General features: G+C 50.5%; 2 protein-coding genes across 12 annotated transcripts in view; one reads left to right on the forward strand and one right to left on the reverse strand.

Moving 5' to 3' along the window:
- Positions 1 to 561: 561 nt before the first annotated feature.
- ABCC10 (ATP binding cassette subfamily C member 10) lies at positions 562 to 26,257 on the reverse strand. Of its 10 annotated transcripts, none has more exons than XM_074579829.1 (23): positions 26,118 to 26,255; positions 18,595 to 18,791; positions 15,596 to 16,964; positions 14,111 to 14,338; positions 13,744 to 13,900; positions 11,629 to 11,768; positions 11,061 to 11,140; positions 10,744 to 10,915; positions 9,654 to 9,752; positions 9,233 to 9,422; positions 8,769 to 8,846; positions 8,182 to 8,373; positions 7,648 to 7,783; positions 7,050 to 7,245; positions 5,923 to 6,266; positions 5,594 to 5,763; positions 5,146 to 5,306; positions 4,482 to 4,735; positions 4,004 to 4,149; positions 3,425 to 3,522; positions 3,114 to 3,226; positions 1,446 to 1,632; positions 562 to 1,074 (listed from the first exon to the last, which is right to left on the reverse strand). In XM_074579829.1, exons 2-23 carry the CDS (start codon positions 18,753 to 18,755, stop codon positions 1,051 to 1,053), a joined length of 4,695 nt encoding a protein of 1,564 aa, XP_074435930.1. In that variant the 5' UTR covers positions 18,756 to 18,791; positions 26,118 to 26,255; the 3' UTR covers positions 562 to 1,050. The 10 variants fall into 10 exon arrangements, 9 of the variants coding, with proteins under 9 accessions (XP_074435930.1, XP_074435936.1, XP_074435932.1 ...); XM_074579835.1 differs by lacking the exon at positions 26,118 to 26,255 and adding an exon at positions 19,647 to 19,996; XM_074579831.1 differs by lacking the exon at positions 26,118 to 26,255 and adding an exon at positions 19,620 to 19,677.
- The window catches only part of ZNF318 (zinc finger protein 318), a 28,781-nt gene continuing 27,979 nt past the window's right edge, over positions 25,856 to 26,657 (forward strand). Inside the window, exon 1 of one of the 2 annotated variants that reach the window (XM_074579828.1) lies at positions 25,856 to 26,504. In XM_074579828.1, the coding sequence (XP_074435929.1) occupies positions 26,112 to 26,504 (393 nt within the window). In that variant the 5' untranslated portion in view covers positions 25,856 to 26,111. The remainder of the gene's footprint in view (positions 26,505 to 26,657) is intronic. The other variant, XR_012586120.1, reaches the window with a different exon arrangement.

Here is a 26,657-nt window from a genome sequence, read left to right on the forward strand (position 1 = left end):
TCAAGAATGCAAATCCAGGTGATGGCACAGGAGTTGTCTTGCCCCATGCCCTCACCCCATGCTGCAGGGGTGGAGATGGCTCCTGCATCCTCAGGGAAAGGAAAGGGACCTGCTGCCTCAGGACAGCATAGCAAAGGTGTGTATCAGCTAGGTGTTGCCTCAGTGCTGGGGAGGAGGGGAAAACCCAAGACTGAGTCCAAGGGTGCCCATGGGAAGAGCAAGCTGATCCTATAACTGAACACAGCTGGGGGGGTTTGTGCAGCTGGGAGCAGGGCAGGAGGGATAGGGATTTTCCCTTGGAAAAGCGGTCTTGAGATAAACTAGCTTTAGAGGCCTTTAATGTAATCCCATTCTGGCCCTTCAGGGGAAGGCCTTCTCCAATGTAAGCTGGAGGAAGAGAAGCAAGGTCTCAGGGTGCAACCTTTTGGGCTGTTTGGAGAGGTCGGTGTCCCCTGAAAAAAGCAGGGAGGAGGTAGGGTTGTCTTTGTGCAGAGAGGGAACCACTCCTGTATCTCACAAAGAAGTCTGTGTCTGAGGAGAAAAGGAGATGGGGACTTGAATAACAGAGCTTCACAAGGATGTTTCCACTTTATTTTAAATTGCACATGTGAGACTAAATCTCAGACTAGGAGTCAGTGATTCTTCAGTGAGCAAAAAATCCCTCTGTAATCTCAAAGGGGAGCCTTGGAGGGGAGCAGTATCCCACCAGCCAGGCTTGCACGGCCCTAAACACCAGTTCCCGTCTTCCCTACCAAAGGAAATGCCACAGTGCCATGCTCCTGTCCCTGAGGACACACAATCACTGTCTGCAGGCAAGAATAACCCCTTCCCTCACCTCAGCAGCTCCTGGCCCTGCAGGGATAGGGCCAGTGGCTGAGGCGAGAGGAAGGCCAAACACAGAGCCAAGAAGGCTGCCTGGGCTCAGGCCAGGACGGAGGTCACTGCTGCCCACTGTGCAGGAGGCGCTGGAACAAGGAACCATCCTTCTTACTTAGGCGGGTGGGTGAATCCAGCTCTGCCACTCTCCCAGCTTGCATCACCAGCACGCGGTCAGAGTCCATGATGGTGTTCAGCCTGTGGACAGCAAACACCAGGACACACACTGATGGATCTGAGGAGAAACCTTGGCTACTGCTTACCCTGCTGTTAAGGGGTGGCCCAAAACATGCCCAGCACCAGGATCTGCAGAGCTTCTCCCTGTGCACTCAGGGACACGCTGCAGTCCAGCTCCCCAGAGAGCCTCTGCATACTGCTGAAACGCATCACCTCTTAGGAGAGCACAGTGATGCCTTCCAGATACTGGGCACGGCAGGGCACCAGGAGCGCAGAAGGAAGCTCTGTGAAGGGAAAGCTCAGGGCATGCCCCATTGTGGGGTTGCACAACATGTCTCCGTCCCCCCAGGAAAGTTATTGAGTTGCTTCTGTTTGGCCCCACATTTCCTCACCTGCCACGTCCTGAGGGCAGCAGAAATGGACCTGTGCATCAGCTGCCATTCCCCAGCAGTCTGCCATCTTTGCTTATGCTGCCACCACCAGTGGATTTGTAGTTGCCAGACTACCAACCACAGCACCCGCAGCACACGTATGCGCCCAGGTCTGCCCAGATTGCTAGCAGGGCAGCAACCTCTGGCCCTGGGGAGGGAAGACAGGGCAGCAGGAATGCCTTTGCACAGTCATGCACTGCTCGGTGCCAAACTACAGCCCTACAAAGCTGCAAGTCACAGGGAAGACACTGCACAGGATTTAAGCAGGTAAAAAGCATTATGGAGTTCAGGACTCTGGTTACACATCCATCCCCAAAAGAGTGCCAGGCTGTAGCACTGGAAGTGACCCGGACAAGTACTGAGTCCCTTCCAGTCCTAGATTTCACCCATCCAACTAATGGTTCACCCAAAGCTGAATGGCATGGAAGAACCATGGGTACAAAACAACCCCATCACCACATTTCCCTTCTTACTGCTCGTCCCCATCTCCCTTCGTCACAGTGGAAGAGGGGCTGGGGCCATGTTCAACCCAGTCTTGCTGCCTTGTCTAATGCCACTCCTTCCTCTGATGGTTCTCCTCTCTAATTACTCCTCCACCAGAGGTGGCCTCTCTCCACCCAACCCAAACACACACCTCAGCCCACAATGCCTTTACCTTTCTACTCTATTTATGCATAATATCCCTAATGTAGGAACCGCATTCCCTTCAAAACCCTCCTCCCTCCCTCTTATCTGATGTATTTAACAAGACCCACTTGATTAACTTGCCAGGCCCAGCCCACCCTGCCTGTCATCCATCACTCCCACTTCTGTGCAGCAGGACACCAGCCCCTGCCACCTGCTCATTTGATTTTTATTTTTGTGGTAACCTTTGTGTTTTGAAAACACCCTCCATACAACTGCATAATCCTCCTCCAAATTGTCCTCCAGTTGGCAAGTGTGGGAGCACTGACTAATGCTAACCCATCCCTTCTCAGTATCCACAGTATTCATGTTTTGCCCTCTTCCCTCCGCCTGAAACCATCTACTGCCCCTACTCTCACACTATATCTCCCAGCTGTGGGACAAACACTGCTGCCCTGTCCTGCCTGGGCATTGCCCTGCCTACTGGCACTGGGTACAGACTGGAACCAAAACTCACAGGTTTGGAAAACAGAACTAGCCAGCATTCAGCCTCCCTGGCCAGGAGCTGGCTACAGCCCTTCACCACCGGCTGTCCTGCAGTGCCCTCTACTGAGCCAAAGACACCTTCTCTTCTCGGGTTTTCCATGCTGCACCTGTCTGTAGGATAGTCTTCCATTGCTCCTTGACCTAATTTGGCAGAACCACAAGGTCCGATTCACTGCCCCGGTCCCAGTAGGCAGTGCCATCTGCCATATGATGCGGCATTTTGGCCTTTGCTGTCCCCCGATTTCTGGGTACAGCATTTTCACATCCAGTTGTTCCCAGAATCCAGGTGCTAATAAAGCAGAAAAGGCAAATAGGCAAGGTGCAGCATTTTGCACTTAAAAAGCCTCATCATGGAGACCTCCCTGTTCAACTCAAGGCCCAGGCATGGCAGGTGCAGCCACCACTTCCCTGCAAGTGGGGTAGGATGAATTTAGGCACAGAGTGCTGCTTCCTCCATACCTGTGAGCAATTGTCAAAACAGTTTTGTCAGCAAAGCGCTGGCGGATGGTCTGCTGCAGCAGTTGGTCTGTCTTCTGATCCACGCTGGCTGTGGCCTCATCGATGCACAGCACCTGCCAGGGACAGGGAGTGAAGGGAGCTCCCAAGCACCACAGAGGAGACCCCAATCCCTGCCTAGGAACAGCTCGAGAAGGTAGCACAGGACGTCTGTTCCCATCACACCCCCAACTCTGGAGCGCTCTGCTGTGCTGTCCTCACACAGTCATCAGCAGCTTCCCTCCCCCTCGCTCCGATGGAAGCGGGGCACTCACCTTGGCCTGCGTCAGGAGGGCTCTTGCCAGACACACCAGCTGCCTCTGTCCCACGGACAGACTCTTTCCCCTCTCTCCCACCTCGCTGTCCAGTCCGCCTGCAGGGGTCAAGCTCAGCAGTCAATCCACCAGGCTCTGTGCCAGGTCCCAGACACCTCCCCAAGTCTGGGGTTTTCCCAGTAGCACTCAAAACCCAGATCCTGCTCAGGCCCAAGCCTTGGGAACTGGAGCCTTTACGCTTGGACAGAAGCAACACCTGGTATGGAGACGCCACAGTCCCCTAGAACTAGGGGCTGGCTTATCTCTCAGATTCTTCTCTAACATCCACCAGGGCCTAGACTCATCAGCAAGATCCCACCACCCGATACATCTCCCACCAGTTCCTTGCCATTAAATCTCAGGGAATGCCACTGAGTCACACTGACCTGTTCCCATCCTGGTCCTAGCGCGGCCTCACCTAATCAGTTCCCTACTGCATCCACCTGGCCCCTTTTCCTCAGCTCCCTGACTGAGCTGAGGCCTTCTCCCCTCTCCCAGTACCAGGGCTCACCAGTTGCTTCTTGCTGGGTTCAGACTCACCCATCTGAGTAATGGCATCCCGCAGGTGACACTGCTCTAGCACCTCGTGGAGCTCAGCATCTGTCCGTTTTCCCTGAGGGTCCAGGTTCTCTCGGATTGAGCCACTGAACAAAAACGGATCCTGGGGGATGATGGCCAGCCTAGATCTGCAAGCAAATGAGAGCTGAGGGCTCATGGGGTGGGTTCTGCAGAAAAGCAAAGGCCTCTCATTTTTTTTGTTTCTTTCCTGGGGTGGGCTGTCTTGGCTTGCTGCATATCTTAGAGGCGCAGAGACATGGGTCACATATTCAGCCTGGTTTCCTTAGCACAGCTGTTCATAAACAACAGAGCAACTCATAAGAATCTGCCACAATCAGACAAGAGGATGCCATGAGAGGACGCCCTTTACTCCTTACTCTTCCCTTTGGCATCCAACCACTGACAGCTCTCAGCCTCCGGGTTCCCCCGGCTGCCCTCCACTCCGCTCAGCCTTCCGTACCTCAGCTCCTCCAAGCCCACCAGCTGGCTGTCAACACCATCCAGGAGAATCCGGCCTGATTTCGGTTCCAGCATGCGAAAAAGGGCCAAGAAAAGGGTGGATTTTCCAGATCCTGTGCGACCCACAATCCCCACCTTCTCTCCAGGGTAAACTGTGAAGCTCACACCATCAAGTGCATTGGGCAAGCCTGCTCGGTAGGCCAGGACCACTTGCTGGAACTCCACAAGCCCCTGGCTTGGCCAGTCAGCAGCAACCTAAGAGGGGTACACAGGTGAGACAGGGTATGACTGTGACTTGCTGTCATCTTCAGCCCCACGTCCTCACAGGCCAAGCCCCATTCATCCCTTTGGATATTTGCTTGGCTTCTGACCAGACCTAAACACACAGACCAACTCCAACTTCAGCCCCCTCCTAGACTTTTCTCTCTAGCTTGGACCTATCACCCATTCTGCTCTCCTACCCCTTCCCATCATTCCAGCCTTCAACAACTCCTGCCAGAGATTCATTCAGGGAATGAACAGGTAAAGGATGAACAATCAAGGTGGTTTCTGTGAGTTCGGGCCTTCCACCCATTCACTGGAACCCTGTGATCTCCCCAGGAGGCAAGCGCAGGCCACAGAGCCAGAAGATGGGCCAGTTCCTGAGAACATATTTGAGCTTTTACCTGGACAAGTTTATCCTGGGGCTCCATGGGGATGTCTGTGGTGTATTCCTCTGTCCGCTCCACACTCACCATCATGGTCTCTGTCAGAGTGAAGCTGGAAATGAGGCCTGAGAGCAGGTTTGTGACAGACAGGGCGTATGAGAGCGCCAGGCCCACAAGTCCTGCGAGGACAAAAGCATAAGCAAGAACATTATTGCCAGGGAAGGAGCTGGAATCTTGGTAACACGACAAAGAAACAAGGGAGTCTGGGATCCCACTCGAGGATGGGGACACATGGGAGGAGGGACAGAAACTGAAGCACTACACTGTGGGTGTCTTGTAGAGAGACATGGAGTATGAGCTCTGGGTCTTACTCCAGTGTAAGAAGATGTGCACCTCTGGGCTAGGAGAGGAGGAATCCCTAGGCCACAGCCTAGGGGTGGGCACAGAACAATCCCTGGCAGCCTACCTGGATTTCCCAGTTGCTTCTGGTGCTGGATGACGGCAATTCCTGCAATAGCGGTAACCACAGCGACCCCAATCATCTGCAGGCGGATATCCAGCCACTGCATCGCAGTGTTGCTGGCAAAGAGGCAGCGCTGGTTCTCCTCCAGGCGCAGCTGATTCTCCAACTCAAACCTGGCAGGCGCACAACAGAGGATCGCACCACTCAACCTCCATTCCTTCTGCCCTAGACCAGTGGCATTCCTGCCATCCTATAACCAGCCCCACATCAGGAAGGCCCTAGTCTATAAAGCCAGAGCTCTGGCTCTCTGGGTGTTCTTTCTTTCCACTCACCTCTGGGTTGCCCGCATGGCTCTGATGCTGCTCAGTCCCGAGAGGGTCTCTGAGAAGTGAGTGTAAATAGGAGACAGGGTGACACTGTAAAGACGCTTGAGCTCCCGGGATGTGCGCCGGTAATAGCGCTGGATGGAGAAGTAGAGGGCAGCCAGGGGGAGTAAGACCAGACCAATCCAAGGGAGGCCATAGGTGATTATCACCAGCATGCCCAGGAGCCCGTACATGTTGGCCAGGAAGATGTTGAGAATAAATGGCAGGCTATCATCCACGCAGTACAAGTCTGAGGAGAAGCGGTTCAGGATCCGTCCAGTTGGTGTGGTGTCAAAGAAGGTGACTGTGGCCTGGCAACAAGGGAACCAGAAAGTAAGTCAGTCAGCTGCAGCAAGATCCAGCCACAGAACAGCACCCAGGAGAGCTGCACCAAGGGAAGCAGATAAGGCCACAAAGGGCTGGCCACCACAGCCCCCTTCCTTTCCTCAGCTGGAGAAGAAATCCAGCATCTACCCACAGCCAAACAACTCATGCTGTTCACGTGGAAAAAGGAAAGAGCCCTTCTGTGGCAAATGGCGCTACCAAGATCGCAGTCACTCAGCTCCTATACTGGCCCACCAGTAGCCAGTGAGACAATCCTCTAATCCTAGCCTCTAATCCTATCTTCCAATCCTCTAATCCTAATTCTAGCCTGAGGAATCAAGGAAGCCCATATTCTAAAGAAAGTTAACCGGCACACGCCGGCATCAGCCCTAAATCTTGCTTAATGACTCCTTCCAATCTCATCTGAATCTGAGCTCATGATCCTGCAAAAGCTACTTTGATTCAATTGGCCCTCATCTGGGCTATACATCTAAGCCTAATGAGTGAATAGATGCATGTGGCAGCCATAAAACACCCCTCCATGGAATGGAATGAGCTTTACAAGACTCATTCTGCAACCCAGCTCATTGGTCCCTTGTGCTGGCTGTGGTGCAGCCCTTTTTGGATATAGTCCTTACAGGGAGCTCATCAGCTAGTACAAGTAAAAACCCTAATCCACCCCCCAAACCCTTACTCCCAACTATGAAAAGAACGTCAAGGCAGAGTGACTTGCAGGAGCCCCAGCCTGTCCTGGGCTTTCTGACTATTACCTTTAGAGCCCTCTGGAGCAGTCGGTTGTGAATGACAGTGGCAGCACGGATAGTGCCATAAGCGAAGAGGAAGGCCCGAAGAATGGTGAAGAGGGAGTTGGCCCCTGCAATACTTCCATAAACTATCAGGTAGAAATTCACATCCAGCGAACCATTGGAAGGGACTGAGGTGGTGCCCAGAGCTTGAATGGGGGAGCTGGAACACAAAAGGATGAAGATTATGAATCTGCCAAGGTCTCCATGACAGTAAACTCACAGACAGGGTATGAGAGCCCAGGGGCATACTCAAGGGGAAACCAGGATACTTCAACCTGATACTCCTGTGAGAGACCACCCCTTTGGCATGCTGGGACAAACACTCCAATTACTATGCAGCTAGAGGTCATCCATCAGCCCCAGGAATAAGCCCTTTGAGCACCTCATCAGGTCAGAGATCTTGATTCTCTTTCTTTGTCAAAGCAGACACACAGATCCTTTGCAGTGGGGTGGTCAGTTTATCCCTGCTATCAACAAGGATCTTCAGAGGAAATGCACTTAAGGGCAAAATGGGAGTGCGTTTCCAGTTTCCTTTGGCATCTCCTGACCAGCATTCACTTACACAAGCCCAACAATGGAGAAGAGAAGCAGCTCTGGAGAAGGTGGGGAAGCTGAGCAGACCATCACAGAGGTATTTGCTGTCTGGGATATGCTGGAAATCCAGTGTGACAGCCACCAATCTGAGATATTTCTGGATGCTACAGAGAAAGACAGACAGCATAAAGAGGGATCCAACCTTCAAATATGCAAAAATGAAGCAGAAAAGCTGGAGGGGAAGCTGCTGGACAACTTTTGTTATTGTCTCACTGCCAAGTCTAGTCCTCCCCTGCCTTCATTCTACACCGGGAACAGCCTTGAGCTGCAGCAGCGACAGGACAGTGCTAGAGGAGCAGACATGCAACTGCAGCAGTGAGACTGTCAGATCCTGTTCCCACATGTGCCCCCTCCCAACTGTGCTACTTGTTTGGCGAAAAGGGGTCTTCCTGCTGCAGGGAGACTGATTAAACCCCTGGCCTCTTTTCTTCCCTAGACTCCACACAACCAGGGAACGAGGGGAATGTCTAAACAGAGATGTGCTGGTGAACCACTGCCTCACCTTGCATCAGGAGCAGTGAGAAGAGGATGGACAATGCCAAGCAGCTGCCCACTGCCAGCCAATATGCCTTGTACACCTGAAAAGCCACTGCCCCTTCTTTCTTCTCTTCCTCCTTGTGGATGAGATGATTGTTTTGGGTTGATTCTTCTGCCTTTGTCTCTACAGTCTCTTCTTGGCTCTGTTCCTCAGGGGCTGTGGGAATGGAGGCAAAAGCAAAGGTCAGTGCAACATAAGTTCCTCCCACAGCTGCTCCTGGCTGTGAACAGAGCAAGTCTAGGCTATGAGGGAGACTTTTCTTCCCTCCTCTCTCCCCTTTCAAGACAGGTGCCCCAATCCTGGCAGACCTTCATCCAAACCTGGACCACAAGTGGAACAACAGACTCAAATATTACTCCAGACCAATCCCCAACAATATGTGGGCCTCCTCTCCCTCTATGTACACACTACCCCACAGATCAGCACTGCCACAGCAGAGCAAGGTGGTGGGAGCTCTGCTCTAAGGCCAGCAGCCATCAGGTACAGGTTCTGTCTGAGTGCTTAGCTTAGCTGTGCTGCCCCAGCCACCCTCAAGCTCACCAGGTACAGACCTTTATCCTTCTGCCTCTTGTCCGTATCCTTGAACTTGGGGAAGGCTTCCACAAGTGGCAGGATATCAGCTGGTGTGCCTGAGAAGAGAGATGCGCAAATGCTTCAGAGTCTCTGAGGAACAGATGCCAGCTACTCACTGCCTCTTGCTATGAAATGGCCCAGTTTTGTTCTCTCATAACTTTCCCTATTTTCTCTCACAGAACCTGCACCCTTGAAGGCCCCGCTCCATGGAACTTGCTGTGGCCTTCTGCCTTATCAGCTTCCCACCTCTAGGATTGTCCCGTTTATTTGTGCATCTGCACGTTTCCTTCCATCCCGTCTTTCCTCACATGCACTGTCCTCAAGCTCCTTATCATTGTGTTCCACGCTAGTTAATCCTACTCCTTTATGTCTGTCTTTGCTCAAGCCATTCCAAGACTAGCACAGAGGCACAAAAGAATGCCTGAGAAGACAGCCAGTGTACCTGTCTTAACTATCCTGCCGTTGTCTATCAACAACAAGGCATCGGCCTTCTCCAAAAACTCCGTCCTGTGAGTGCAAAGGATCCTGGTCTTGTGTTTGAGTACTCCAAGAATGCATTTCCACATAAGATGGTTGGCTACGTCTGCATCAACAGCAGCCAGGGGATCATCAAGGAGGTAAATCTCTTTATCCTGAGAGGGAGACAAAACACAAGGATACAGCTGCTGGCCCTGATGGAGCAGGCAGTGCTGTAGAGAAAAGCGCAAGTGCCTGTGTGGCACACTGCCAGCACCTTTAGGCCAGCACAATGCAGTTTAAGATGTGCTGCCAGAGCACATTGTACAGCTGGGTGCTTCCAGCTTCTTTACATCTGACTTGGCACTGGGCACAGTCTGCCACAGCATGACTGCTTTGCTATTTACCTGGTAAACAGCTCTGGCAAGGGCTATTCGAGCCTTCTGTCCCCCACTGAGTGTCACACCATTTTCACCAACCTCTGTCTGGTCACCAGCTGGTAAAGTCTGAAACATTCCAGAAAAAACATTTAGAAGGGACAGAAAACTACTGGGAACTCAAAACCAGAACACTGGGATCCCTCTCCTGCCTCTGGCAGTAATTCCTTAGGGTGACACTTTACCAGAAATTATACAATGCAACAGTCTATACTGCAGACAAGTGGCAAACTTGGCATTTATGCAACTAAACTCTCTTATACTCCAGAAGAGGGTATCCAGAATGTGCATCTGAACTGCACATTGAGAGCAACTTTCGGTCTGAGATAACCCTGAAATTGCGCCTGGGAATTTTCTGGGAAAGCAAGAGCTGTGCCTGCACCAAAATCATGCCAGGACCCATCCAAATAGTTTAGCAGTAAAAACCACAGAGTTTCAGTAGCTGGAAACAGTTTCCTCTTGATTTTGTAGCATATGCATAGTCTATTACCTCTCAAATAAAAACCTTGCTTTACAGAGTATTCACAGCTCCTGCCAAAGCAAACAGGAGCTCCTAATGCTTGGCACTTCAGAAAATCAGGCATCAGGTTATAAACTGGGAGGAGAAGGCTAGCTTTCTACCATATACAACAGCCAAGTTTACTGGATAATATAGCCATAAGCCTCAAACCTAGAATATCTGTATTACTGATGGACCACAGAGTCAGCCCTTCCAGTTCCATGGGAAGTTTCCTCTGATCAAAAAAAGCATCAGCTACTTATATGTTCTGCCTGAAAAACCCAGCAGTCATCAGCTCTGCAAGAACATCTCCTTTTCCCAGGATCAAGAGCTTTTGTCTCAGCAGCAGAAACCATAAAGTGCTACCAGAGTGACTTCACGAGAAAAAGAAAAAGGGACCAAGTATGGCCTGGGATTGGTAATGAGAGTAACCCTGTGTGATTGGGACATTGGAAAAGCAGTCTATTAGCTGAAAAAGTGAGAACTGCTCCCAGTGAGACTCAGGCTGGATGCAAAAGCTGGCCAAGAACCCCCAGACAGGTTTACAATATAGGTACTCACATTCAGGTCCTCAGAGAGGGCACAGGCCTCCACCACTTCCTCATACAGCCTGGCATCATATTCCCGCCCAAAAAGAATGTTCTCACGGACAGTGGTAAACTGTATCCAAGGCTCCTGCGTGGCCAGACCAAATCCTTGCTCCAGGTCACAAACATACACTCGTCCACCTTGTCTGCAAGCACAGAAGTGGGTGGAAAGGGCAACAAAGGAGAACTGCTGGCAGATCAAAATGTCCAACAAATAGGAATAGCACTGGATCGTCCCTGCCTGCCGTGGCATGGAGGGACCAGACAAGGAAGAGTCTTTAGGCTACTTACTTAATGAGCTCTCCCGTGATGGCTGCAAGCAGAGAGCTTTTGCCAGCACCGACCTTCCCAACAACCCCCAGGAGCATTCCCTGCAAAGGGAAATGAAAAGGAACAACCTGATGTGCTAATACAGGGTGGTTTGTCCAGATTCTTGAGCCACAAGTAGCCTGTAAGAAAGCTGACTGCTGTCTTAAGCTAGGATTATCTCACAGGTTCAGCAGCAGAGCTGGGTACAGTTGCTGGGTTAACCAGACTGCTGATATGGCAGGACACAAGTCTGCAAGGAGAGTTAACTGTGGAGCCTAGCTGTGTTCCCTGCCTAGTCCTCTTCTGCAGCAGTGGTGGAAAGCAGAGGGAGCTGGTTCATCTCTTGTCTGTAAGCCATGCCTGGATCTCCTTCAGTACCCTTCGGCTCTGAGAGATGTGACATGTGTCCCGTGCCTCTTGACCAAGAGAAGAGGCACACATATATACATGGCTCATAAGACCACAAAAACATGAAAACATGTCACCCCTGCTCCATTATTTGGCTTCTCTAGTGCCATTCTTCTCCATTACCCCGTGCATCCTTGCTCACCTTTCTCACTGACAGGTTCTCAATGTGCAGTTGCAGAGTGCCTGTGGATAAGGGCTCTCTGGTGCTCTCCTCCTCAACTGGTGCCCATGAGAAGGCTGCACATCGCATCTCCACTGCGGTAGCAGTACCTGAAGGGCTATCTGCAAGAGAAAAGCAGAACAGCATTGCACTACTATGAGAAGGCCAGAAAATTAAAGGCACCTGGTGTAAAAAATACTATCAGCTTTGTTCCCAAATGGATGAGACCACAGACAGGGCACCGCCATAATCCCCTTGACCCAGCCACAAAATTAGACACTTGCCTACTGACTTGCCCTTAAACCCTTCCTCCAGCCCTCCTGTCTCCAGCTCCTGCTAGACACACATGGTGACCTGCTGGCTGTCAGAGAGACCCTGTAAGGATAACCCGATTTTATTATTCATAGAATCATAGAATTGCCTAGGTTGGAAGGGACCTTTCAGATCATCTAGTCCAACCATCAACATAACTCTGACAAAAAAAACATCACTAAACCATAACTCTATGCACTATGTCTACCCATCTTTTAAATACCTCCAGGGATGGTGTCTCAACCACTTCCCTGGGCAGCCTGTTCCAATGTTTAATAACCCTTTCTGTGTAAAAATTTTTCCTAATATCCAGTCTAAACCTCCCCTGGCGCAACTTGAGGCCATTTCCTCTTGTCCTATCACCTGTTACTTGGGAGAAGAGATCAATCCCCACCTTGCTACAACCTCCTCTCAGGTAGTTATAGAGAGCAAGAAGGTCTCCCCTCAGGCTCCTTTTCTCTAGGACAAACAATCCCAGCTCCCTCAGCTGCTCCTCATAAGACTCGTGCTCCAGACCCCTCACCAGCTTCGATGCCCTTCTCTGGACATGCTCCAGCACCTCAATGTCCCTCCTGTAGTGAGGGGTCCAAAACTGAACACAGCACTCAAGGCGCAGCCCCACCAGTGCTGAGTACAGAGGTACAATCACTTCCCTAGTCCTACAGTCCACACTACTCCTGATACAAGCCAGGATGCTGTTGGCCACCTGGGCACACTGCTGGCTCATATTCAGCCCACTGTCGACCCACACCCCCAGGTCCTTTTCCACCAGGCAGCTTTCCAGCCACTCTTCCCCAAGTCTGTAGCACTGCATGGGGTGGTTGTGACCCAAGTGCAGGACCTGGCACTTGGCCTTGTTGAACCTCATACCATTGGTCTCGGCCCATTGATCCAGCCTGTCCAGATCCCTCTGCAAAGCCATCCTACCCTCAAGCAGGTTGAAACTCCCACCTAACTTGGTGTTGTCTGCAAACTTACTGAGGGTGCACTCCATCCCCTTATCCAGTTCACTGATAGAGATATTGAAGAGAACTGGCCCCAATACCGAGCCCTGGGGAACACCACTCGTGAGTGGCCACCAACTCCATTTAAATCCATTCACCGCCACTCTCTGGGCCCAGCCCTCCAGCCAGTTTTTAACCCAGTGAAGAGTACTCCCATCCAAGCCATGTGCAGCCAGTTTCTCCAGGAGGATGCTGTGGGAAACCGTATCAAAGGCCTTACTAAAGTCCAGGTAAACAACATCCACAACCTTTCCCTCATCCACCAAGCAGGTCACTTTGTCATAGAAGGAGATCAGGTTTGTCAAGCAGGACCTGCCTTTCATGAACCCATGCTGACTGGGCCTGATTGCCTGGTTGTTGAAGGCGAAAGAATGGCAGGGACCTCGCCAAAGGCAAGGAAGGAGAGGAAGAGAGCTAAGATGGCTCAGGAGAGGAGCACCCACTCAAGCCTTTCTGACAGGCAAAGCCAAGGTTGTTGATGACTTCAATGTCAGAGGAGCTTTGGACAAAGGAGAGAGCAGCTTCTTCTAAAGGGACACTAAGCAGGGTTCCATGGGGACAAGCAATGACCTACAGTTGGTAAAGGTGAATGTTATAGTCTTGTCTCCCATTTTCTACAGAAATTAAGTGCCTTCACTCTGCCTTTGACAACAGAACATCTTGAATCATGGAGTGACAGACAGTTGCCCTCCAGTACTGCCCCTGGGCCTCACATCTCAGCTCTCTACTCCGAATGCTCCCCGCCCAGGGTCCCAAGCCCAGGAGCATCCTTCACCATTACCTAGGGCATAATAAGCTTCCAGGTCCTGGTCCATGAGTTCCAGGAAACGCTGGATTCGATCTAGAGAAACTTTGGCTTCCAAGGTCCCATTCAACACCCACGGGAAGCTGTTGAGGGGCAGAATGAGCATCCCAACGAGGGCCAATGCTGTGAACACCTGCATGGGTAAGGAAACAGACATGAGTTGGAGGCAGTACCTCCCTTGCTTCTTGTATTCTCCAAACAGCTTCACCAGCAAGAGCCTGAAGAGCTGTGGGGAGACACAGGCTGGGTTTATTTCCCAAAAAAGATGCCTCAGGACTGCAGCCCCACTGTAGACTGTCCTCTGTACGAGACAAGGTTGAAGTTCTTCCTACTACTTACTCACCTTTGTGGCAGTGAGCTGGTGACCCAACAGGACATAGGTGATGAAGATGGCAATGGAGACAACAACAGGCAGTGCTGCCCACAGATACACGCACACAGCATCCAAGTACTTGATGGCTCGTAACTTCTGCAGCTCTTTAGCCCGGCAGGCATTTATCCTGGTGCTGAAGTGCTTTTCCCAGGTGTAAAACTTGATCACACGAATGCCACGTAGGAACTCTGCCATTAGCTGCAGGTAAAAAGGAAAAGCACATAGAGCAACCAGTGCCTGCCTAATGCAGCAAATGCCAGCTAGGCATCTGGACTGGGGCCAGGTTTGCAGTTGCCTCCTGCTAAGTGCCAGGCTAGAGATACCGGGAACCATTTATTGCTAACAAAGACATAAACTCAAGTGGCAGCTACTGGGAACTTTGCTCTCACTCATTTCACCAGCTTCCTCAGCTACCTGCGCTGTGTACGGCTCAGGAAAAGGTAAAATATTACACTAATTCCCAATTGAACAATGTGCAACACAGGTGAAGGGATGAGCGGAATCACTAGCTCCAGCCTGGATGCCATCTACCTACTTTGGCCTGACAGCACCCTGAGATCCCAACACCTGACTCTCAGGCCTGGTGCTGCCATGACACAGCTAGTCTGTACCCAGAGCCTGACTGGCCTACATCCAGCAGCTCGGGTGTCCCTGTGGCATGCTGTCCTCTCATTCCTGCTCTGAGCTCAGCACGTGCAAAGCAAGCTGAGATGTGTCTTTTTACCTGGCATTAAAGAAAGCTAGAAAGTGAGAGTTCACTCAGCAAACCAATCTTAGAATAGTTGGAAAAGGTCCAGCATACCCCATACAACTAGATGCACCTTCTGTTGGGAAAAGAAATATTTTTAAAGCTCTGACTTGGAGCTGATTTGCTTCATGCTTCCAAAGCATGATGGAAATGGTGAGTGAAAGTGCTGCTCCCTCACTTTAGAGATACAAGGCTAAAAGGTGGGAATCGAATGTTTGACATGTGGCAAGAAGAAAGATGGCACTGCAAACATACAGAAAACAGTGGAAAAGATGTCAGAGGGTGCTAAACTGCAGTGATATAAAACCACTACGTCCGTTATCATTGCCTTTGTCCAGACTGCAAGCCACCTCACCACCGATAGCATTACTGGAGTAGTAGGATGGAAGAACCTCTAGAGGAAGCAATCAGGAGTCCTATCTTAACTTTTACACACAGAAAAGAAACCTGCAAGGGAATCTGAATTAGCCCAGGGGGCAAGAAAAGCATTAGAGGTTTGCTATCTTGTGGCTGGCAAAACCGCATCACATTGAAACACTTTTGAACCAAGTGTGTGTGGGCGCATGCCCCCTTTAGCATTTTTCCCAGCAGTTGTGATTCAATTAATCTGCTTGGGATCATGGCAGGTGGCCGAAAAGCCAATGTTCCAGAGACAAACAGGAAGAAAACATAGTAACAAACTCAGAGAGCCACCAGCTGCTCCTCACCTTGACCCGCATGTCTTTGTGTTTCAACATCCCCTTGTTGTTCATCATGATGCGGTTGGCTATGACCTTGTTAATGGGCACGAGCAGCAGTGCCAAGGCCAGGCCTGTCAGAAAGGCGACTCCCACTTGCTGGTAGAGGAGGTAGAGGGTAACGGAAAACTGGACAGGGAGGCTCCACACCTCGTGGAAGCTGAGGCAGAAGTTGACCAACCTACTGGTGTCCGTGCTCATGAAGTTGACAATTTCACCCACGGTGAAGAGGGTAAGGCTAGTGCTGCCAACACGCAGGGCTTTGCGATAGATGGCAGAGATGATGGCAGCCCGCACCATCAGCATCAGTTTGTTCACCTCATAGCTGAACTGGTTCCGCAAAAGAGCGCCCAGGAAGGAGCCAGCAAAGAGCCCGAGGGCATAGAGCACCCCATGGCTCAGGGGCTCCTGCCGTGACTCCATGAAGTTCACTAGCAGGTTCAGAAGCAGAGGACCTGAGAAACCCAGCAGACCACTGGCCAGCTTGAGAAGTCCAAGGGAGTAGAAACGAAGCCCAAAGGCTGCATGAAGAACTGAGAAGAGTCGCACAGCTTCCTGGGCATGGTGTGAGTCATGTGGGGCATTGCTACTCCCATCATTTCCAGCAATGATTGGGCTAGTAAGAGACACCGTCTCTGCCTCTACTTGGTGCAGAGCTGCCTTCTTCTGCCAGCAGGAGTAGAACCGATCACAGACCCTGGCAGCCTGGAGCTGGTGAGGAAGCACATAGACATCCTCTGGCTGGTTCAGCTTCCACTGATAGCCACGTTTCATAAGAGGGTTCATCCAAACATAAAAGAAGCGTGAGAGCCAGCTCTCACCATCTTCTGCCACTCTCTGCTGATCAGGCACTGGGATCCCTGGCTCTGAGATGAGCTGCTCTTGTTGCCAGGAGCGATTGATGGAGAGGAAGTCTTGCCTGCCAGTAGTGGGTAAGAGGTAACCGATCACATACACAAGCAGAGAGGCCAGCTGCAGACAGAGAATGGCGAACCTGGAGGAGGCGGCAGGGTGGGCAGGGGACCAAGCTGTCCTGCTTTGGTAGTACCACACCAGTGTGATGATGAAGGAAGGTAAGGGTAAGAGAGTGAGGAGAGCCAGGACCACAGGGCCCCTAGTAGAGCCATGAATGGACCTGCAGAGGATGAGAAGAGCAAGGCTGTGGGTGAGCCATGCAAGAGCGGCAGTGCCATTGGCCAGCACTTCCAGGTACACAGGGCCCAGCTCCTGCTGAGAAATGGTGGCTGGGACGGTATCAGCAAGGAATAGGCCAGCAAGTACGAAGGAGGCGGCAATTCTGCATACCCAGCCTGGCCTGCAAGGCGCCCCAGAGCCAGATCTAGAGGAGGAAAGAGTAGAAAAAAAAATTACAATTGAAATTCTATCACCTCTCAGTCAGTACTCTCCTTCCTTCCTCTCCTCTTCCTCTCTTTATCAGTTCACCCTTACTTAACCTCCTGGATTCACCTCCCTAGATTTGTAACTTTTTCAGACTGCAGGCACCACTAAACTGCAACAGATCAATATAGCTCAGTATCTGATCAAAACCAGAGATTCAGATGCTACTGATACAGTAGCTGGTGATCCAGTAGCCTTGAACAGCACAAAACACTGGGGTGGAAGGCCCCTCAGGCCTTACTGATACTGAGTTAAAAAGAACATATGGTTCCCTCCTTACTGGAATAACGTAGCTAAGTTTGAAATGCTTTATAAGCGGATGTAAACATCTGCTAGGTTTAGTTTGACAAAAGGAAGCCTTGAGGCATTCTATCTTCGAGTAGAATAGATAGGGAGAGATGCTAGAATAAGCTAGTTTTGTGAAAACAAGTGTTGCAAACTAGGCCAAAAGATGAACTGAGTATGCACGAAGACTGAATTCAATCAGCGGACACGGTGACGAAGACTATCAACGACCACCAGAGGACCCTGAAAGACTACCAATGGACACAGATGCGCATGCATCAAGGACATTTACGTATATTAATGAGTTCTAGGTGATAATATGAATATGTTAATAATTTCTGGGCAATGTAACGAATATGTATATTCTGAGTGCTTATAATCTTTGTAGTTGATTAACTCGGCGTGCACGCTAGATGGAATGATCCCCTGTACGCCCAGCGCTGCAATAAAGAATGCCTGCTTTCTAACACTCCAAAATTGAGTCTTAGAGAGTCCTTAATTGCGGGCTTATGGTGTCACTACCAAAGAACAGCATTTCTCTACCGAAATTTCTTTTCAAACTATGATATTTTGTGGTCAAATCAGACTCCAGTTCTTGAGGATTAACAAAAAACAAAAAAAAAAGATAGATATCTAATCTCTTTAACACAAATTCTGGATGATCAAATTCTGTGTCATCTGTGTCATGTCTCTGATCCTTGATTTTTCTTGTCTTTGTGGTATTTTCACTAGAAACATTATTTTTATCACTGTCGTTTTCAGTGATGCTGTGTATGTGAAGTCCATAATCTATTGCTCAACAAAAGATTTCATTATCACTTGATTCATTACTTGTGGCCTTTCAATATCAATGAACATTGCCATGTTTATGTATTTCAGAAGAGTATAAACAGAAAAATAATTGTTGATTTCCCGGAACACTTTATTACCTTAAATACATCTTCCACGCAACCTTGGATTTATATCCTCTCCCAGGATTTACATTCTTTCCCAGAGAATTGGGAAAACTGGGAATTTCATCCACTGAAATTCTTTTGAATTATTTTCTGTAATTTTATGCTCACTACCCTCTCTATTCTTTCTGGATCCCTTCTGCAATGGAGGGACCAAAGCTATACACAGTACTCTGAATTAGGATGGATGCTGACACATATAATAGCACTATAATATCGTGTCCTTCTCTAATTACATATTCAGCACATTATAGGGAGATCTAATTTTCAGCCTTTCCACCCCACCTCCAGTCCTGCATCACAATCAAGAGCTAGACAAGTTAGTTGTCATACCTTGGAGTGCCAAGGAAGCAGGCACTGACCACTGCAAGGAGCACATGAGGAATCACATTTAATGTCAGCTGATTAAAGCAATGACCAACGCTGCCATGAACCCACACAGGGAGTGGATCTTCTGGGCTGGTCCCACACAAACCAGCCAGGATGTTCTCCATCCTTTGCTGGGAACCAAATGTGAGAGACCGGAGCTCCTAGGGTAGAAAAGAAAAAAACAAACAGCATGTGGTACAAAATTAAGAAAGTACAGCCCCACTCCGAGGCGGACTGTGATAAGAGATGAACATAGGACAAGAAGCAACTTCCTGGGTCACGCAGTCCAGGACCTGCTACTGCACACTTGCTATTGTATCATCTACTTTACAAAATGACCAAGCACCAGCTTAAAATAAATTATGTTGTTTGTCCCCTTAAGTCACCCTAAGACCTCAACACTGCGGGAATGCAAAGCTTTCTGTTTATTTCCAGGGCGATTTTTTTCCCATGGCCAGTTTATCCTTTGAAACTAACATCAGGAAGCATTTGCCTTTCCCTTGATCACTCTGAAAAAATATTTTCAGCTGCTTAAACAATAATCTATCAATTACATTTCCATCTTCAAAACAATTCCCATGATTCCTTAAGGCAGTGTGTAACATTAAACGCCATCCAGACGGCAGAGGAGAATGCCGGGGCCCATCCAGATTAGCAGCCGGTACCTCCAGGGTAGCCAGGGCCGAGGAACCCCCCCGGGCTTCCTCCTGGCCCGGGCAGGCCTCGGCTTTACAGCGGCCTCTGTTCCCGCCAGCCGGTCCCACCTCCAGCCTGGGGCGGCTGAGGGCCGCAGGCTCGACAGGCAGGAAGGGGGCACTGCAGCACCGTAGCCGGGGCACCGGGCCCTGTCATGGCAGCCCCCCCCGCCGGCCTGCGCCGGTACAGCCCCGGCAGCGGAGAACCCCTGGCCGAGGCCCAGCCTGGCAACAGCCAACCCCTCGCCGCCCTCCCGCCGCACGACGAACTTTGACCCCCGCCCCCCGCCGTACCTCGGCTCGTCCCTTCCCCGCTCTCACCGCATGGGGAGGAGAGGGCGCAGGGACACGCCCAGCGCCCCCTGGAGGGCGGGAGGACGCGCGGCAGCGGGCGGGCGGTGCGGCTGCCCGGGGACGGAGGACACTGCAGGGCCAGGACGGGACCCAGTACCGGCCGGCGGGCGGCGAAACGAGGGCGAGAGTCAAACCGGGCGATGTGGGCCAGGGACGCCGCTGGGAGGCGGGAGCGCCAGGCCCCGGCGGCCCAGGCCTGAGGCTCCGGCCGCAGGGTGCCGGGGAGGCGGCGCACAGGGGCCCTGCGGTTGGGAACGCTTGTCGTCCCTTCCCATGGGAGCGACTGGCATCCCTTCCCAAGCAGCTCCAGCTCAGCCGCCTTCAACGTGCCCACCGGGAGGTAGATGGCAAAGCCAGGGAAGGTCAGGGATTCGGCCCAAAGGACGAGGCTGAGATAAGGAGAAGCAAACGGCTTAAACACACGCTGCCCCTGCTCCTCAACAAATGTGATTTTCCCCAAAATTCCTCTGGTTCCTTTCTGGAGACCTTATTTATCCCTCCCCTTTTTCTCCTATCAATTTTGGCCCACAGTGCCTGGTGCTCTGTGAGCGTTTCCAACGTGCACCCAGCGCAGGTGACAGCCTGGCAGCATGACGGTGGCAGCAGGCGCAGGAACACCGATGCACCACTGTGCTTCCAGAAGGCAGCACTGGCAGGTACTGCCCAAGCAGTACTTGTGTGGGTATAAATGCGTGTTTTATGCCTACAGCATTCTTTGCCAATGATATCTCTGTATACCCACAGTGGCAGAGCTCTCCTAGGGCAGTAACAGCCGTGTAAAGCCAGATCGTTACATTAACCTCGCACAATTATCTGAATAACACAAGCTAAATAAATCCACTCAGTTTTACCTATATTGTGCTTGGTGACTATATTTGTCCAAAGCATAAACGCACCCATGCAAGCAGCATCCCCAAAGGTGACATTCAGTCTTTACTACAAGAGCACATTGCACTGGGGGTGGTGGTGAGTAAACACTCAAACTTCCCAGCCAGGAGAAAACAAACCTGAGAGGACATCCAGCCATCATCCCCTCCAGCCTGTTCTGCAATAACAGGAGCGTGCAGCAAACGTCACCACACCATCTGGCAATTTTAGCTGATACTGGTGATTTTATAGCAGATGCTCTGGATACTTCACTTTCCTAAACCCTCCCCTCAGTACTCTCTCTCTTGCCAGGGAAAATTAGCGTATCCCTGTAAATAATTCATCACAGGTAGAAAACTTTACTTCCAACACGCAGCTCATCAGAGGTACACTAAAGCTTAGAAGCGTTACCAGTGGGGTGCTGAGGAAGGAAAATACCAGTAACATTCCTGTCTGAGAAAACAGCGATCTGGCTGCAGGAGTGAGAAACGGCAGAGATAAGAGCACGAGCTCAGAGGCCACAGTACCCTCTAATCATAGTTTCCTTGAAAGGAGCACAAGGACAGCGCAGTATTCCTAAACCTCTATCTGTATCTCCTTGTTTAATTCTTGTCTCTGAGGATTCTGATTTCTCACAGCCCTGAAAGTAATCTTTGCCTGTGCGTCAGAGTTGCAAGGCTGCCTTTTCATGACCAATCTGGCTACTGATACTCTCCACTGTGTGTATTTGGCCACTCTGCTCTTTCTCTCACAGGTCATACAAAGGTTTCTAGAACAAACTTTCCTATAGAGGCCTCGATAATAAGTTTTATGTCCTCCTTGCTCAAGGAAGCTTCCCTTAAAAAAAAGAAAAAAAAAAAAAGTGCTGCGAAAGCAGCAAACTCTCAAGACAGCAAACAGGGGATGTGTGAGGCTGGAGCATGAGCTGCACACAATTGAAACTTTCAGATCCCGTGGTTCTGATGTCTTATTTATTCCCAAATGAAAAAAAAAAAATCCCCAACCAACCACTTCCCCTGACCTAATAAGATACCAGAGAAGCTCTCAGATATCAGGACAAAGACCATCCTCTCTCTCTCTCTCACTAATCACCCTCAGAGCTTTTCCATTTCAGCCACATTGAATTCTAGCGTTCTCCTTTCTCACGTGCTGCATTCTGCTTGCTCATCTCTCCTAACCTCTTCATGTTCAAAACCATGAACTTTTCCACTTCAGCTGAAAGACGGACAACTCTCAGATGCCAGGGATCCCTTTTTGCTTCAGACAGCATTATTGGAGATCGCTCATATGGGAAAACAACCATAAAGGGTATTAAAAAAAACAAGGAACCTTAGGAGAATACCAAACCACCCTAACTGATCTGAAAGCACTGATGCCTGTTTTGCATAAGTACGTTTGAATAGGAGCACGGCAAGAATCTAAATCTTTTTGTGCTTCCTTTTGGCTATTTCCCCTCTTCCTGAATATTGCTGCCTATGACATTTACTGCTATATATTGGACAGATTTAAGATGTGCGCCACAGAGTACAGGCTTGTGGGTATATTGCTTACAAAGTACCTTGCGCACTATAAATAATCATACACCTGACATTTATCACAAAACCAGAGCATTTAAAATGGAAAAAACCTGCCAGCATCAGAGTTAATTTAATCCACCCCCACAGGCCAATGCAGGACAGATTTTATTCATTGTCTATTATCTGGAGTTTTTGAACACTCTAGACTGATACACTCAGAGTGAGGAAGAGCTATCTGGCACAGGGAGACTGCCCCCCCTTCTCTTACAAGTTTATTTTGTAACAGATTACTTAATACCCCTCCCAGGACTCGGAATCAGGGAATGAGTGTAGGCTGCATGCCCATTCCACTTCCCAGCTAAAAGTAAATATTGAGCTGAAACAGAAGCCAGCCTAGACAAGCCTTAAATTCAGAAATATCAACCTTGCAATTATAAATCTAAAAATCTCTGAAAGCAGTTGTCTATTTGGACGCATTTTCTGCGCTCTCAGCCAGGGCTCTGCTATCAGCTGAACCATCCTCAAATTCCATGACGTCAAGGGCAAGGAAGGCTTGATTACTTGGCTCAGTCCAGAATTTTTCATGAACAGGCTGCTTTGCTTGGACCTGAAGACGCAACATACATGTTTTCCCCTGTTTTACAGGGGAAAAAATTAATGCACAGTTCAGAAAACAGAGGAGTACCTTCCTCAGCACCTTCTCACGAGAGCACTCATTTTGTCATAAAAAACCGCAACTTGTCTGTGTTCTTACTAGTAGCCCAGCCACTTAACATTAGAGGGAATGCTGCATGGTTGTCTCACACCCCTGGATCTAGTTTTGACTCAGACGTAAGAAGGTAAAAAATTTTAATCAAGGTCTTACGGCTGTCTCTGTTACTGTACTGCTTTTTAACCTAACGGTCCAGCCCAAATTAACTTCAATTCTGATTTCTGTTTACTTGCTCATACTGAGCTACTGCATACTTTTTCGCATTCTGTTCTTTTCTTTCTCAACGTTCTTTGCTCCTGTGACTTCAGAGACACCCTATTACCCCAACATTGCCCTCAGCATCCAATTAGCTAAAAATCTCTTCAAGCAGCATGTAATTGCAAGTTCAAAGATGAGCTTTGGAATTCCAAAGAGGAGTTTGGGAGCTGAACTTGTAGCAGAGCAGACTGACTGGCACCTCCTTTGTCCAGTAAGAATCTGGAGCACCAGGCACAGGCATATTACAAAAAACTCTGCAAAGCAAATAAGGACTTTGCCTGACATTTTCAGTCCTCCAGACAAATTGCAGTGCTTGCTCTTGCAAAGACGTGAAAACTCTTAATTTACTCTGCACCATCGGGCCCAAATTTCGGTACTCATTTTAGGAATAATTTAACTGAATCCCACTATGTCCCTTTAAAAACTTAACTCAGTAAGGCACGTGATTGAAAGATGACAGTACAACTAGTACAGAATGTGCTCATAAACTGTAATTGTAAAGCCATGATCAGTAAGATGACAGGGTGCTACAAAATGCTAATGAGCACTAGTCAGTCAAGTGTTTTTCTCCAACAAATGGATTTTTTCCTCTTCTGAACCCTTTCAACACCACAATACATCTACTGTTTGCTTCCTTTTTACCATTCCTGAGCAATGTACTTACTGGTGTGCACATACACATTTTAATGAACTTTCAGATTAGTTACTGATATCTGGATTCCTTTACCAGCCAAGTGCTGCTGAAATCTATCACCAGAAACCACCAGGACATCTCCTGTGGACCTCTTTTAGATACAAGGCAAAAAGAATTTAGAAAATATTTTCATGTTCTGGTATTTTGCAAAGCTTTTAGATATTATATGCACAACTTTACATAAAACTGTCAGAAAAAAAATAAAGAATTTGCTGGGTTTCTTGGGTTTGTGGCTTTTTACTCTTGACTTTTGAAACCAAACTGTGGTTTAAAACCATTTTTTAAAACTGATGTAAAGAAAACAACAGCATGGAAGAAGTGTACAAAACCTAACAAGTCCATTTTCTCCCTCTTGCCAGGCTGTTTTTACTTATTTCAGCTGGTGAAACTGAGCGCTTGACGCAGATGCCTGACACTAATAATGCATGAAAACATGTTTTTCCTTTTAATGAAGAAACAGAACACATTTGGGATAATAGTATATTCCTCTTAGCGATAAACTACTTGGACGTGATCTACAATACAAAACTAGAGAGGGAATTCCTACGTAACTAAAAACATCAGGTTTTCTTTTTAGTTATCATAAAGCACAACTCTGTGCCTCTCCGAGCATCACCAAATCTGCTGCTTTGGGTAGTTAGTTGGAACAGGTTGAGTACCCATTGCCTCCACCATCATTGTGTTTTGCTCTCACCAGAAGCAGATCAGTCTGCTGGGCATCTTCAAAGATGAAATTCTTATCCCAGGATACTTAAAATTGAATTAAGGTCACTGACAAACATTATCAACCTTAGGAGATAAGGGGGAGGAGTGGACAGCGGTAACGGAAAATAAGATAGTCTTTATATAGCTCGTGCTTATTTTGATGATTGGCATAACTGAGCATATTTCCTGAGCCTGCGTAGTGGTGCACTCACTCGGAAAATGTCAAGGTGGGGCAGCTGGTTTTAATACAGAATTGGACCCAACCGCTCCCAGCAGAAATACCTTATTATAGTATCAGACAGACCCCCACCCATCACACTGCTGCCCTTTGTTGCCACTGCTGTAAGTACTATGCTTCAAATTATGTGTTATCCTCTAGCAAGTATATTCCAAAAAAAGCCAAACACACAGGAAAAATTTCACCCAAGTCTGCAAAAATTGTCTGGGTCTTCAAATGCAGGCCCTCACATGGCACCTAGCTAATAACAAAATACAATCTAATGCACGTAACTTCTCCCAGTTTCTAAACAAGATAAAAAAGGTTCAGGAATTTGGGAAAGAATTTTATCAGAACCTTAATTTCTCTGCATTCATTTCTTTCTCCTGCTAGCCCTTTTCAGTTAATTGAAAACACCCTTACTCCTCCTCACCACAGACAGCCCCCAGCATGAAATAAGAGAAGCGTTTTCATGCTTCACTTATGAGAATCGAAACCATCATACTCACTTGCCTGCAGTAAGCATGGTCGGTAGCGGGTGCTCAGGTGAGAAGGAGGGAAGCAATTCCTCTCCTACCATGGCATCCCAGCTCCCGGCAGGCACAGCAAGGAAATTTGTTCAGAACTTTTCTGAGCAGGAGGCTCGGGCTCAGCATCACCTCATCAAGCAGCCAAGGTTTGCTCCTGAACACACGTCTGCTTAGGGACACCACCAGTTCCAACAAGCTCCAAGGCACAGTGTGGGGTAAAAAACCAAACCCAAACCAAAAACCAAACCAAAGCCCTTTTGCTTTTGGCTTCAACCTAGAGGTTGTGGTCACCACAGGCACGCTAAGCTGTGGCAAGGCCTGGCCCAGGCCCACAGGGCCCCATGGCCCACAGGGCCCCGCGGCATCTCCCCTCAGCATCCGTGAGCGGGAAGCCCCCCACGGCCTCCCGGCCCTCCCCGGCGAAGCTCCCTCTCTCCCTCTCCACCGCCGCCTTCAGTCCCAAACCGTGAGGGCTGAGAGGGGCAGCGCGGGGAGAATCCCCGGAGGGGAGGCAAACAAGACGGAGCAGCCGAGCGCATCCCCCTCGCGGGCCACCGGGGACCAGAAGCGGGGAGGAAGGAAAGGAAGGAAACGGCGCCTCGCTCCGCCGCGCACGGCGACAACACCCGCCTCCCGCCAGGCTGCGGCCCTGCCCCACCACACACGTGACCGGCGACGGGCGGACGCCATTTTGTGCGGGCGTCCCCCAGCAACGCCTCCCGCCCCCCGCCCCCTCCCCGGCCCGGGCTCACCCCGCCCCCCCCGCCGCCGGGCACGGGGGTGCCTGGCTCGGGAGCGCGCGCAGGGCGGCCGGCGGCGCGCACGCGCGGGGGGCGGGGGGGGCGGCAGCCGGGGAGGGAGGGGGGGGGCCGGGTCAGAGGAGCTGGGGTGCCCGCGCAGGCCGCCGGGACCCCCGGGCCGCCGGCGCCATCATGTACCGCTCCAGCAGCGGCCGCTCCGGCCCCTCGTCCTCGTCTTCCTCCCACCGGCTGAAAGAGGGCAGTTCGTCGGGATCCCGCGCCTCCCGCTCCAGCACATCGGGGCCGGGGCCAGGCCGCGGCCGGCCTCCCCCGCCGCCGCCGCCCGCCGCCGCCGCCGCCTCCTCCTCCTCCTCCTCCGCCGCCGCCTCCGCCTCTCCGCCGCGCTCCGCTTCGCCCCGTCCCCCGCCGCGCCGCCACCGCTCCCCGTCGGGCCACCGCGGCGCTTCCCGCCGATCCCCGTCGCCGCACCGCAGCAGGAGGTTGCCATCGCCGCCGGGAGGACCGGGGCCCGGGGGGACCCGGGGCCGCCGGGGGAGCGAGCACGGAGACGGCAGCAGCAGCCGGGTAACTACTGCCGTGCGCTGAGGGGGTCTCGGTGCCGGGCTTGCCCCCTCCCCCAGGGGCTGTCAGGCCGCGGGGGGTCCCCGCCGCCTCGGCGGACACCGGCGATGGCGGCCGCCGTCCCCCGCGGCTTGGCGGGGGGTGTATCTCCCGGCA

This window comes from Larus michahellis, chromosome 3 (genome assembly GCF_964199755.1).
Source record: "Larus michahellis chromosome 3, bLarMic1.1, whole genome shotgun sequence".
NCBI classification, from domain to species: Eukaryota; Metazoa; Chordata; class Aves; order Charadriiformes; family Laridae; genus Larus; species Larus michahellis.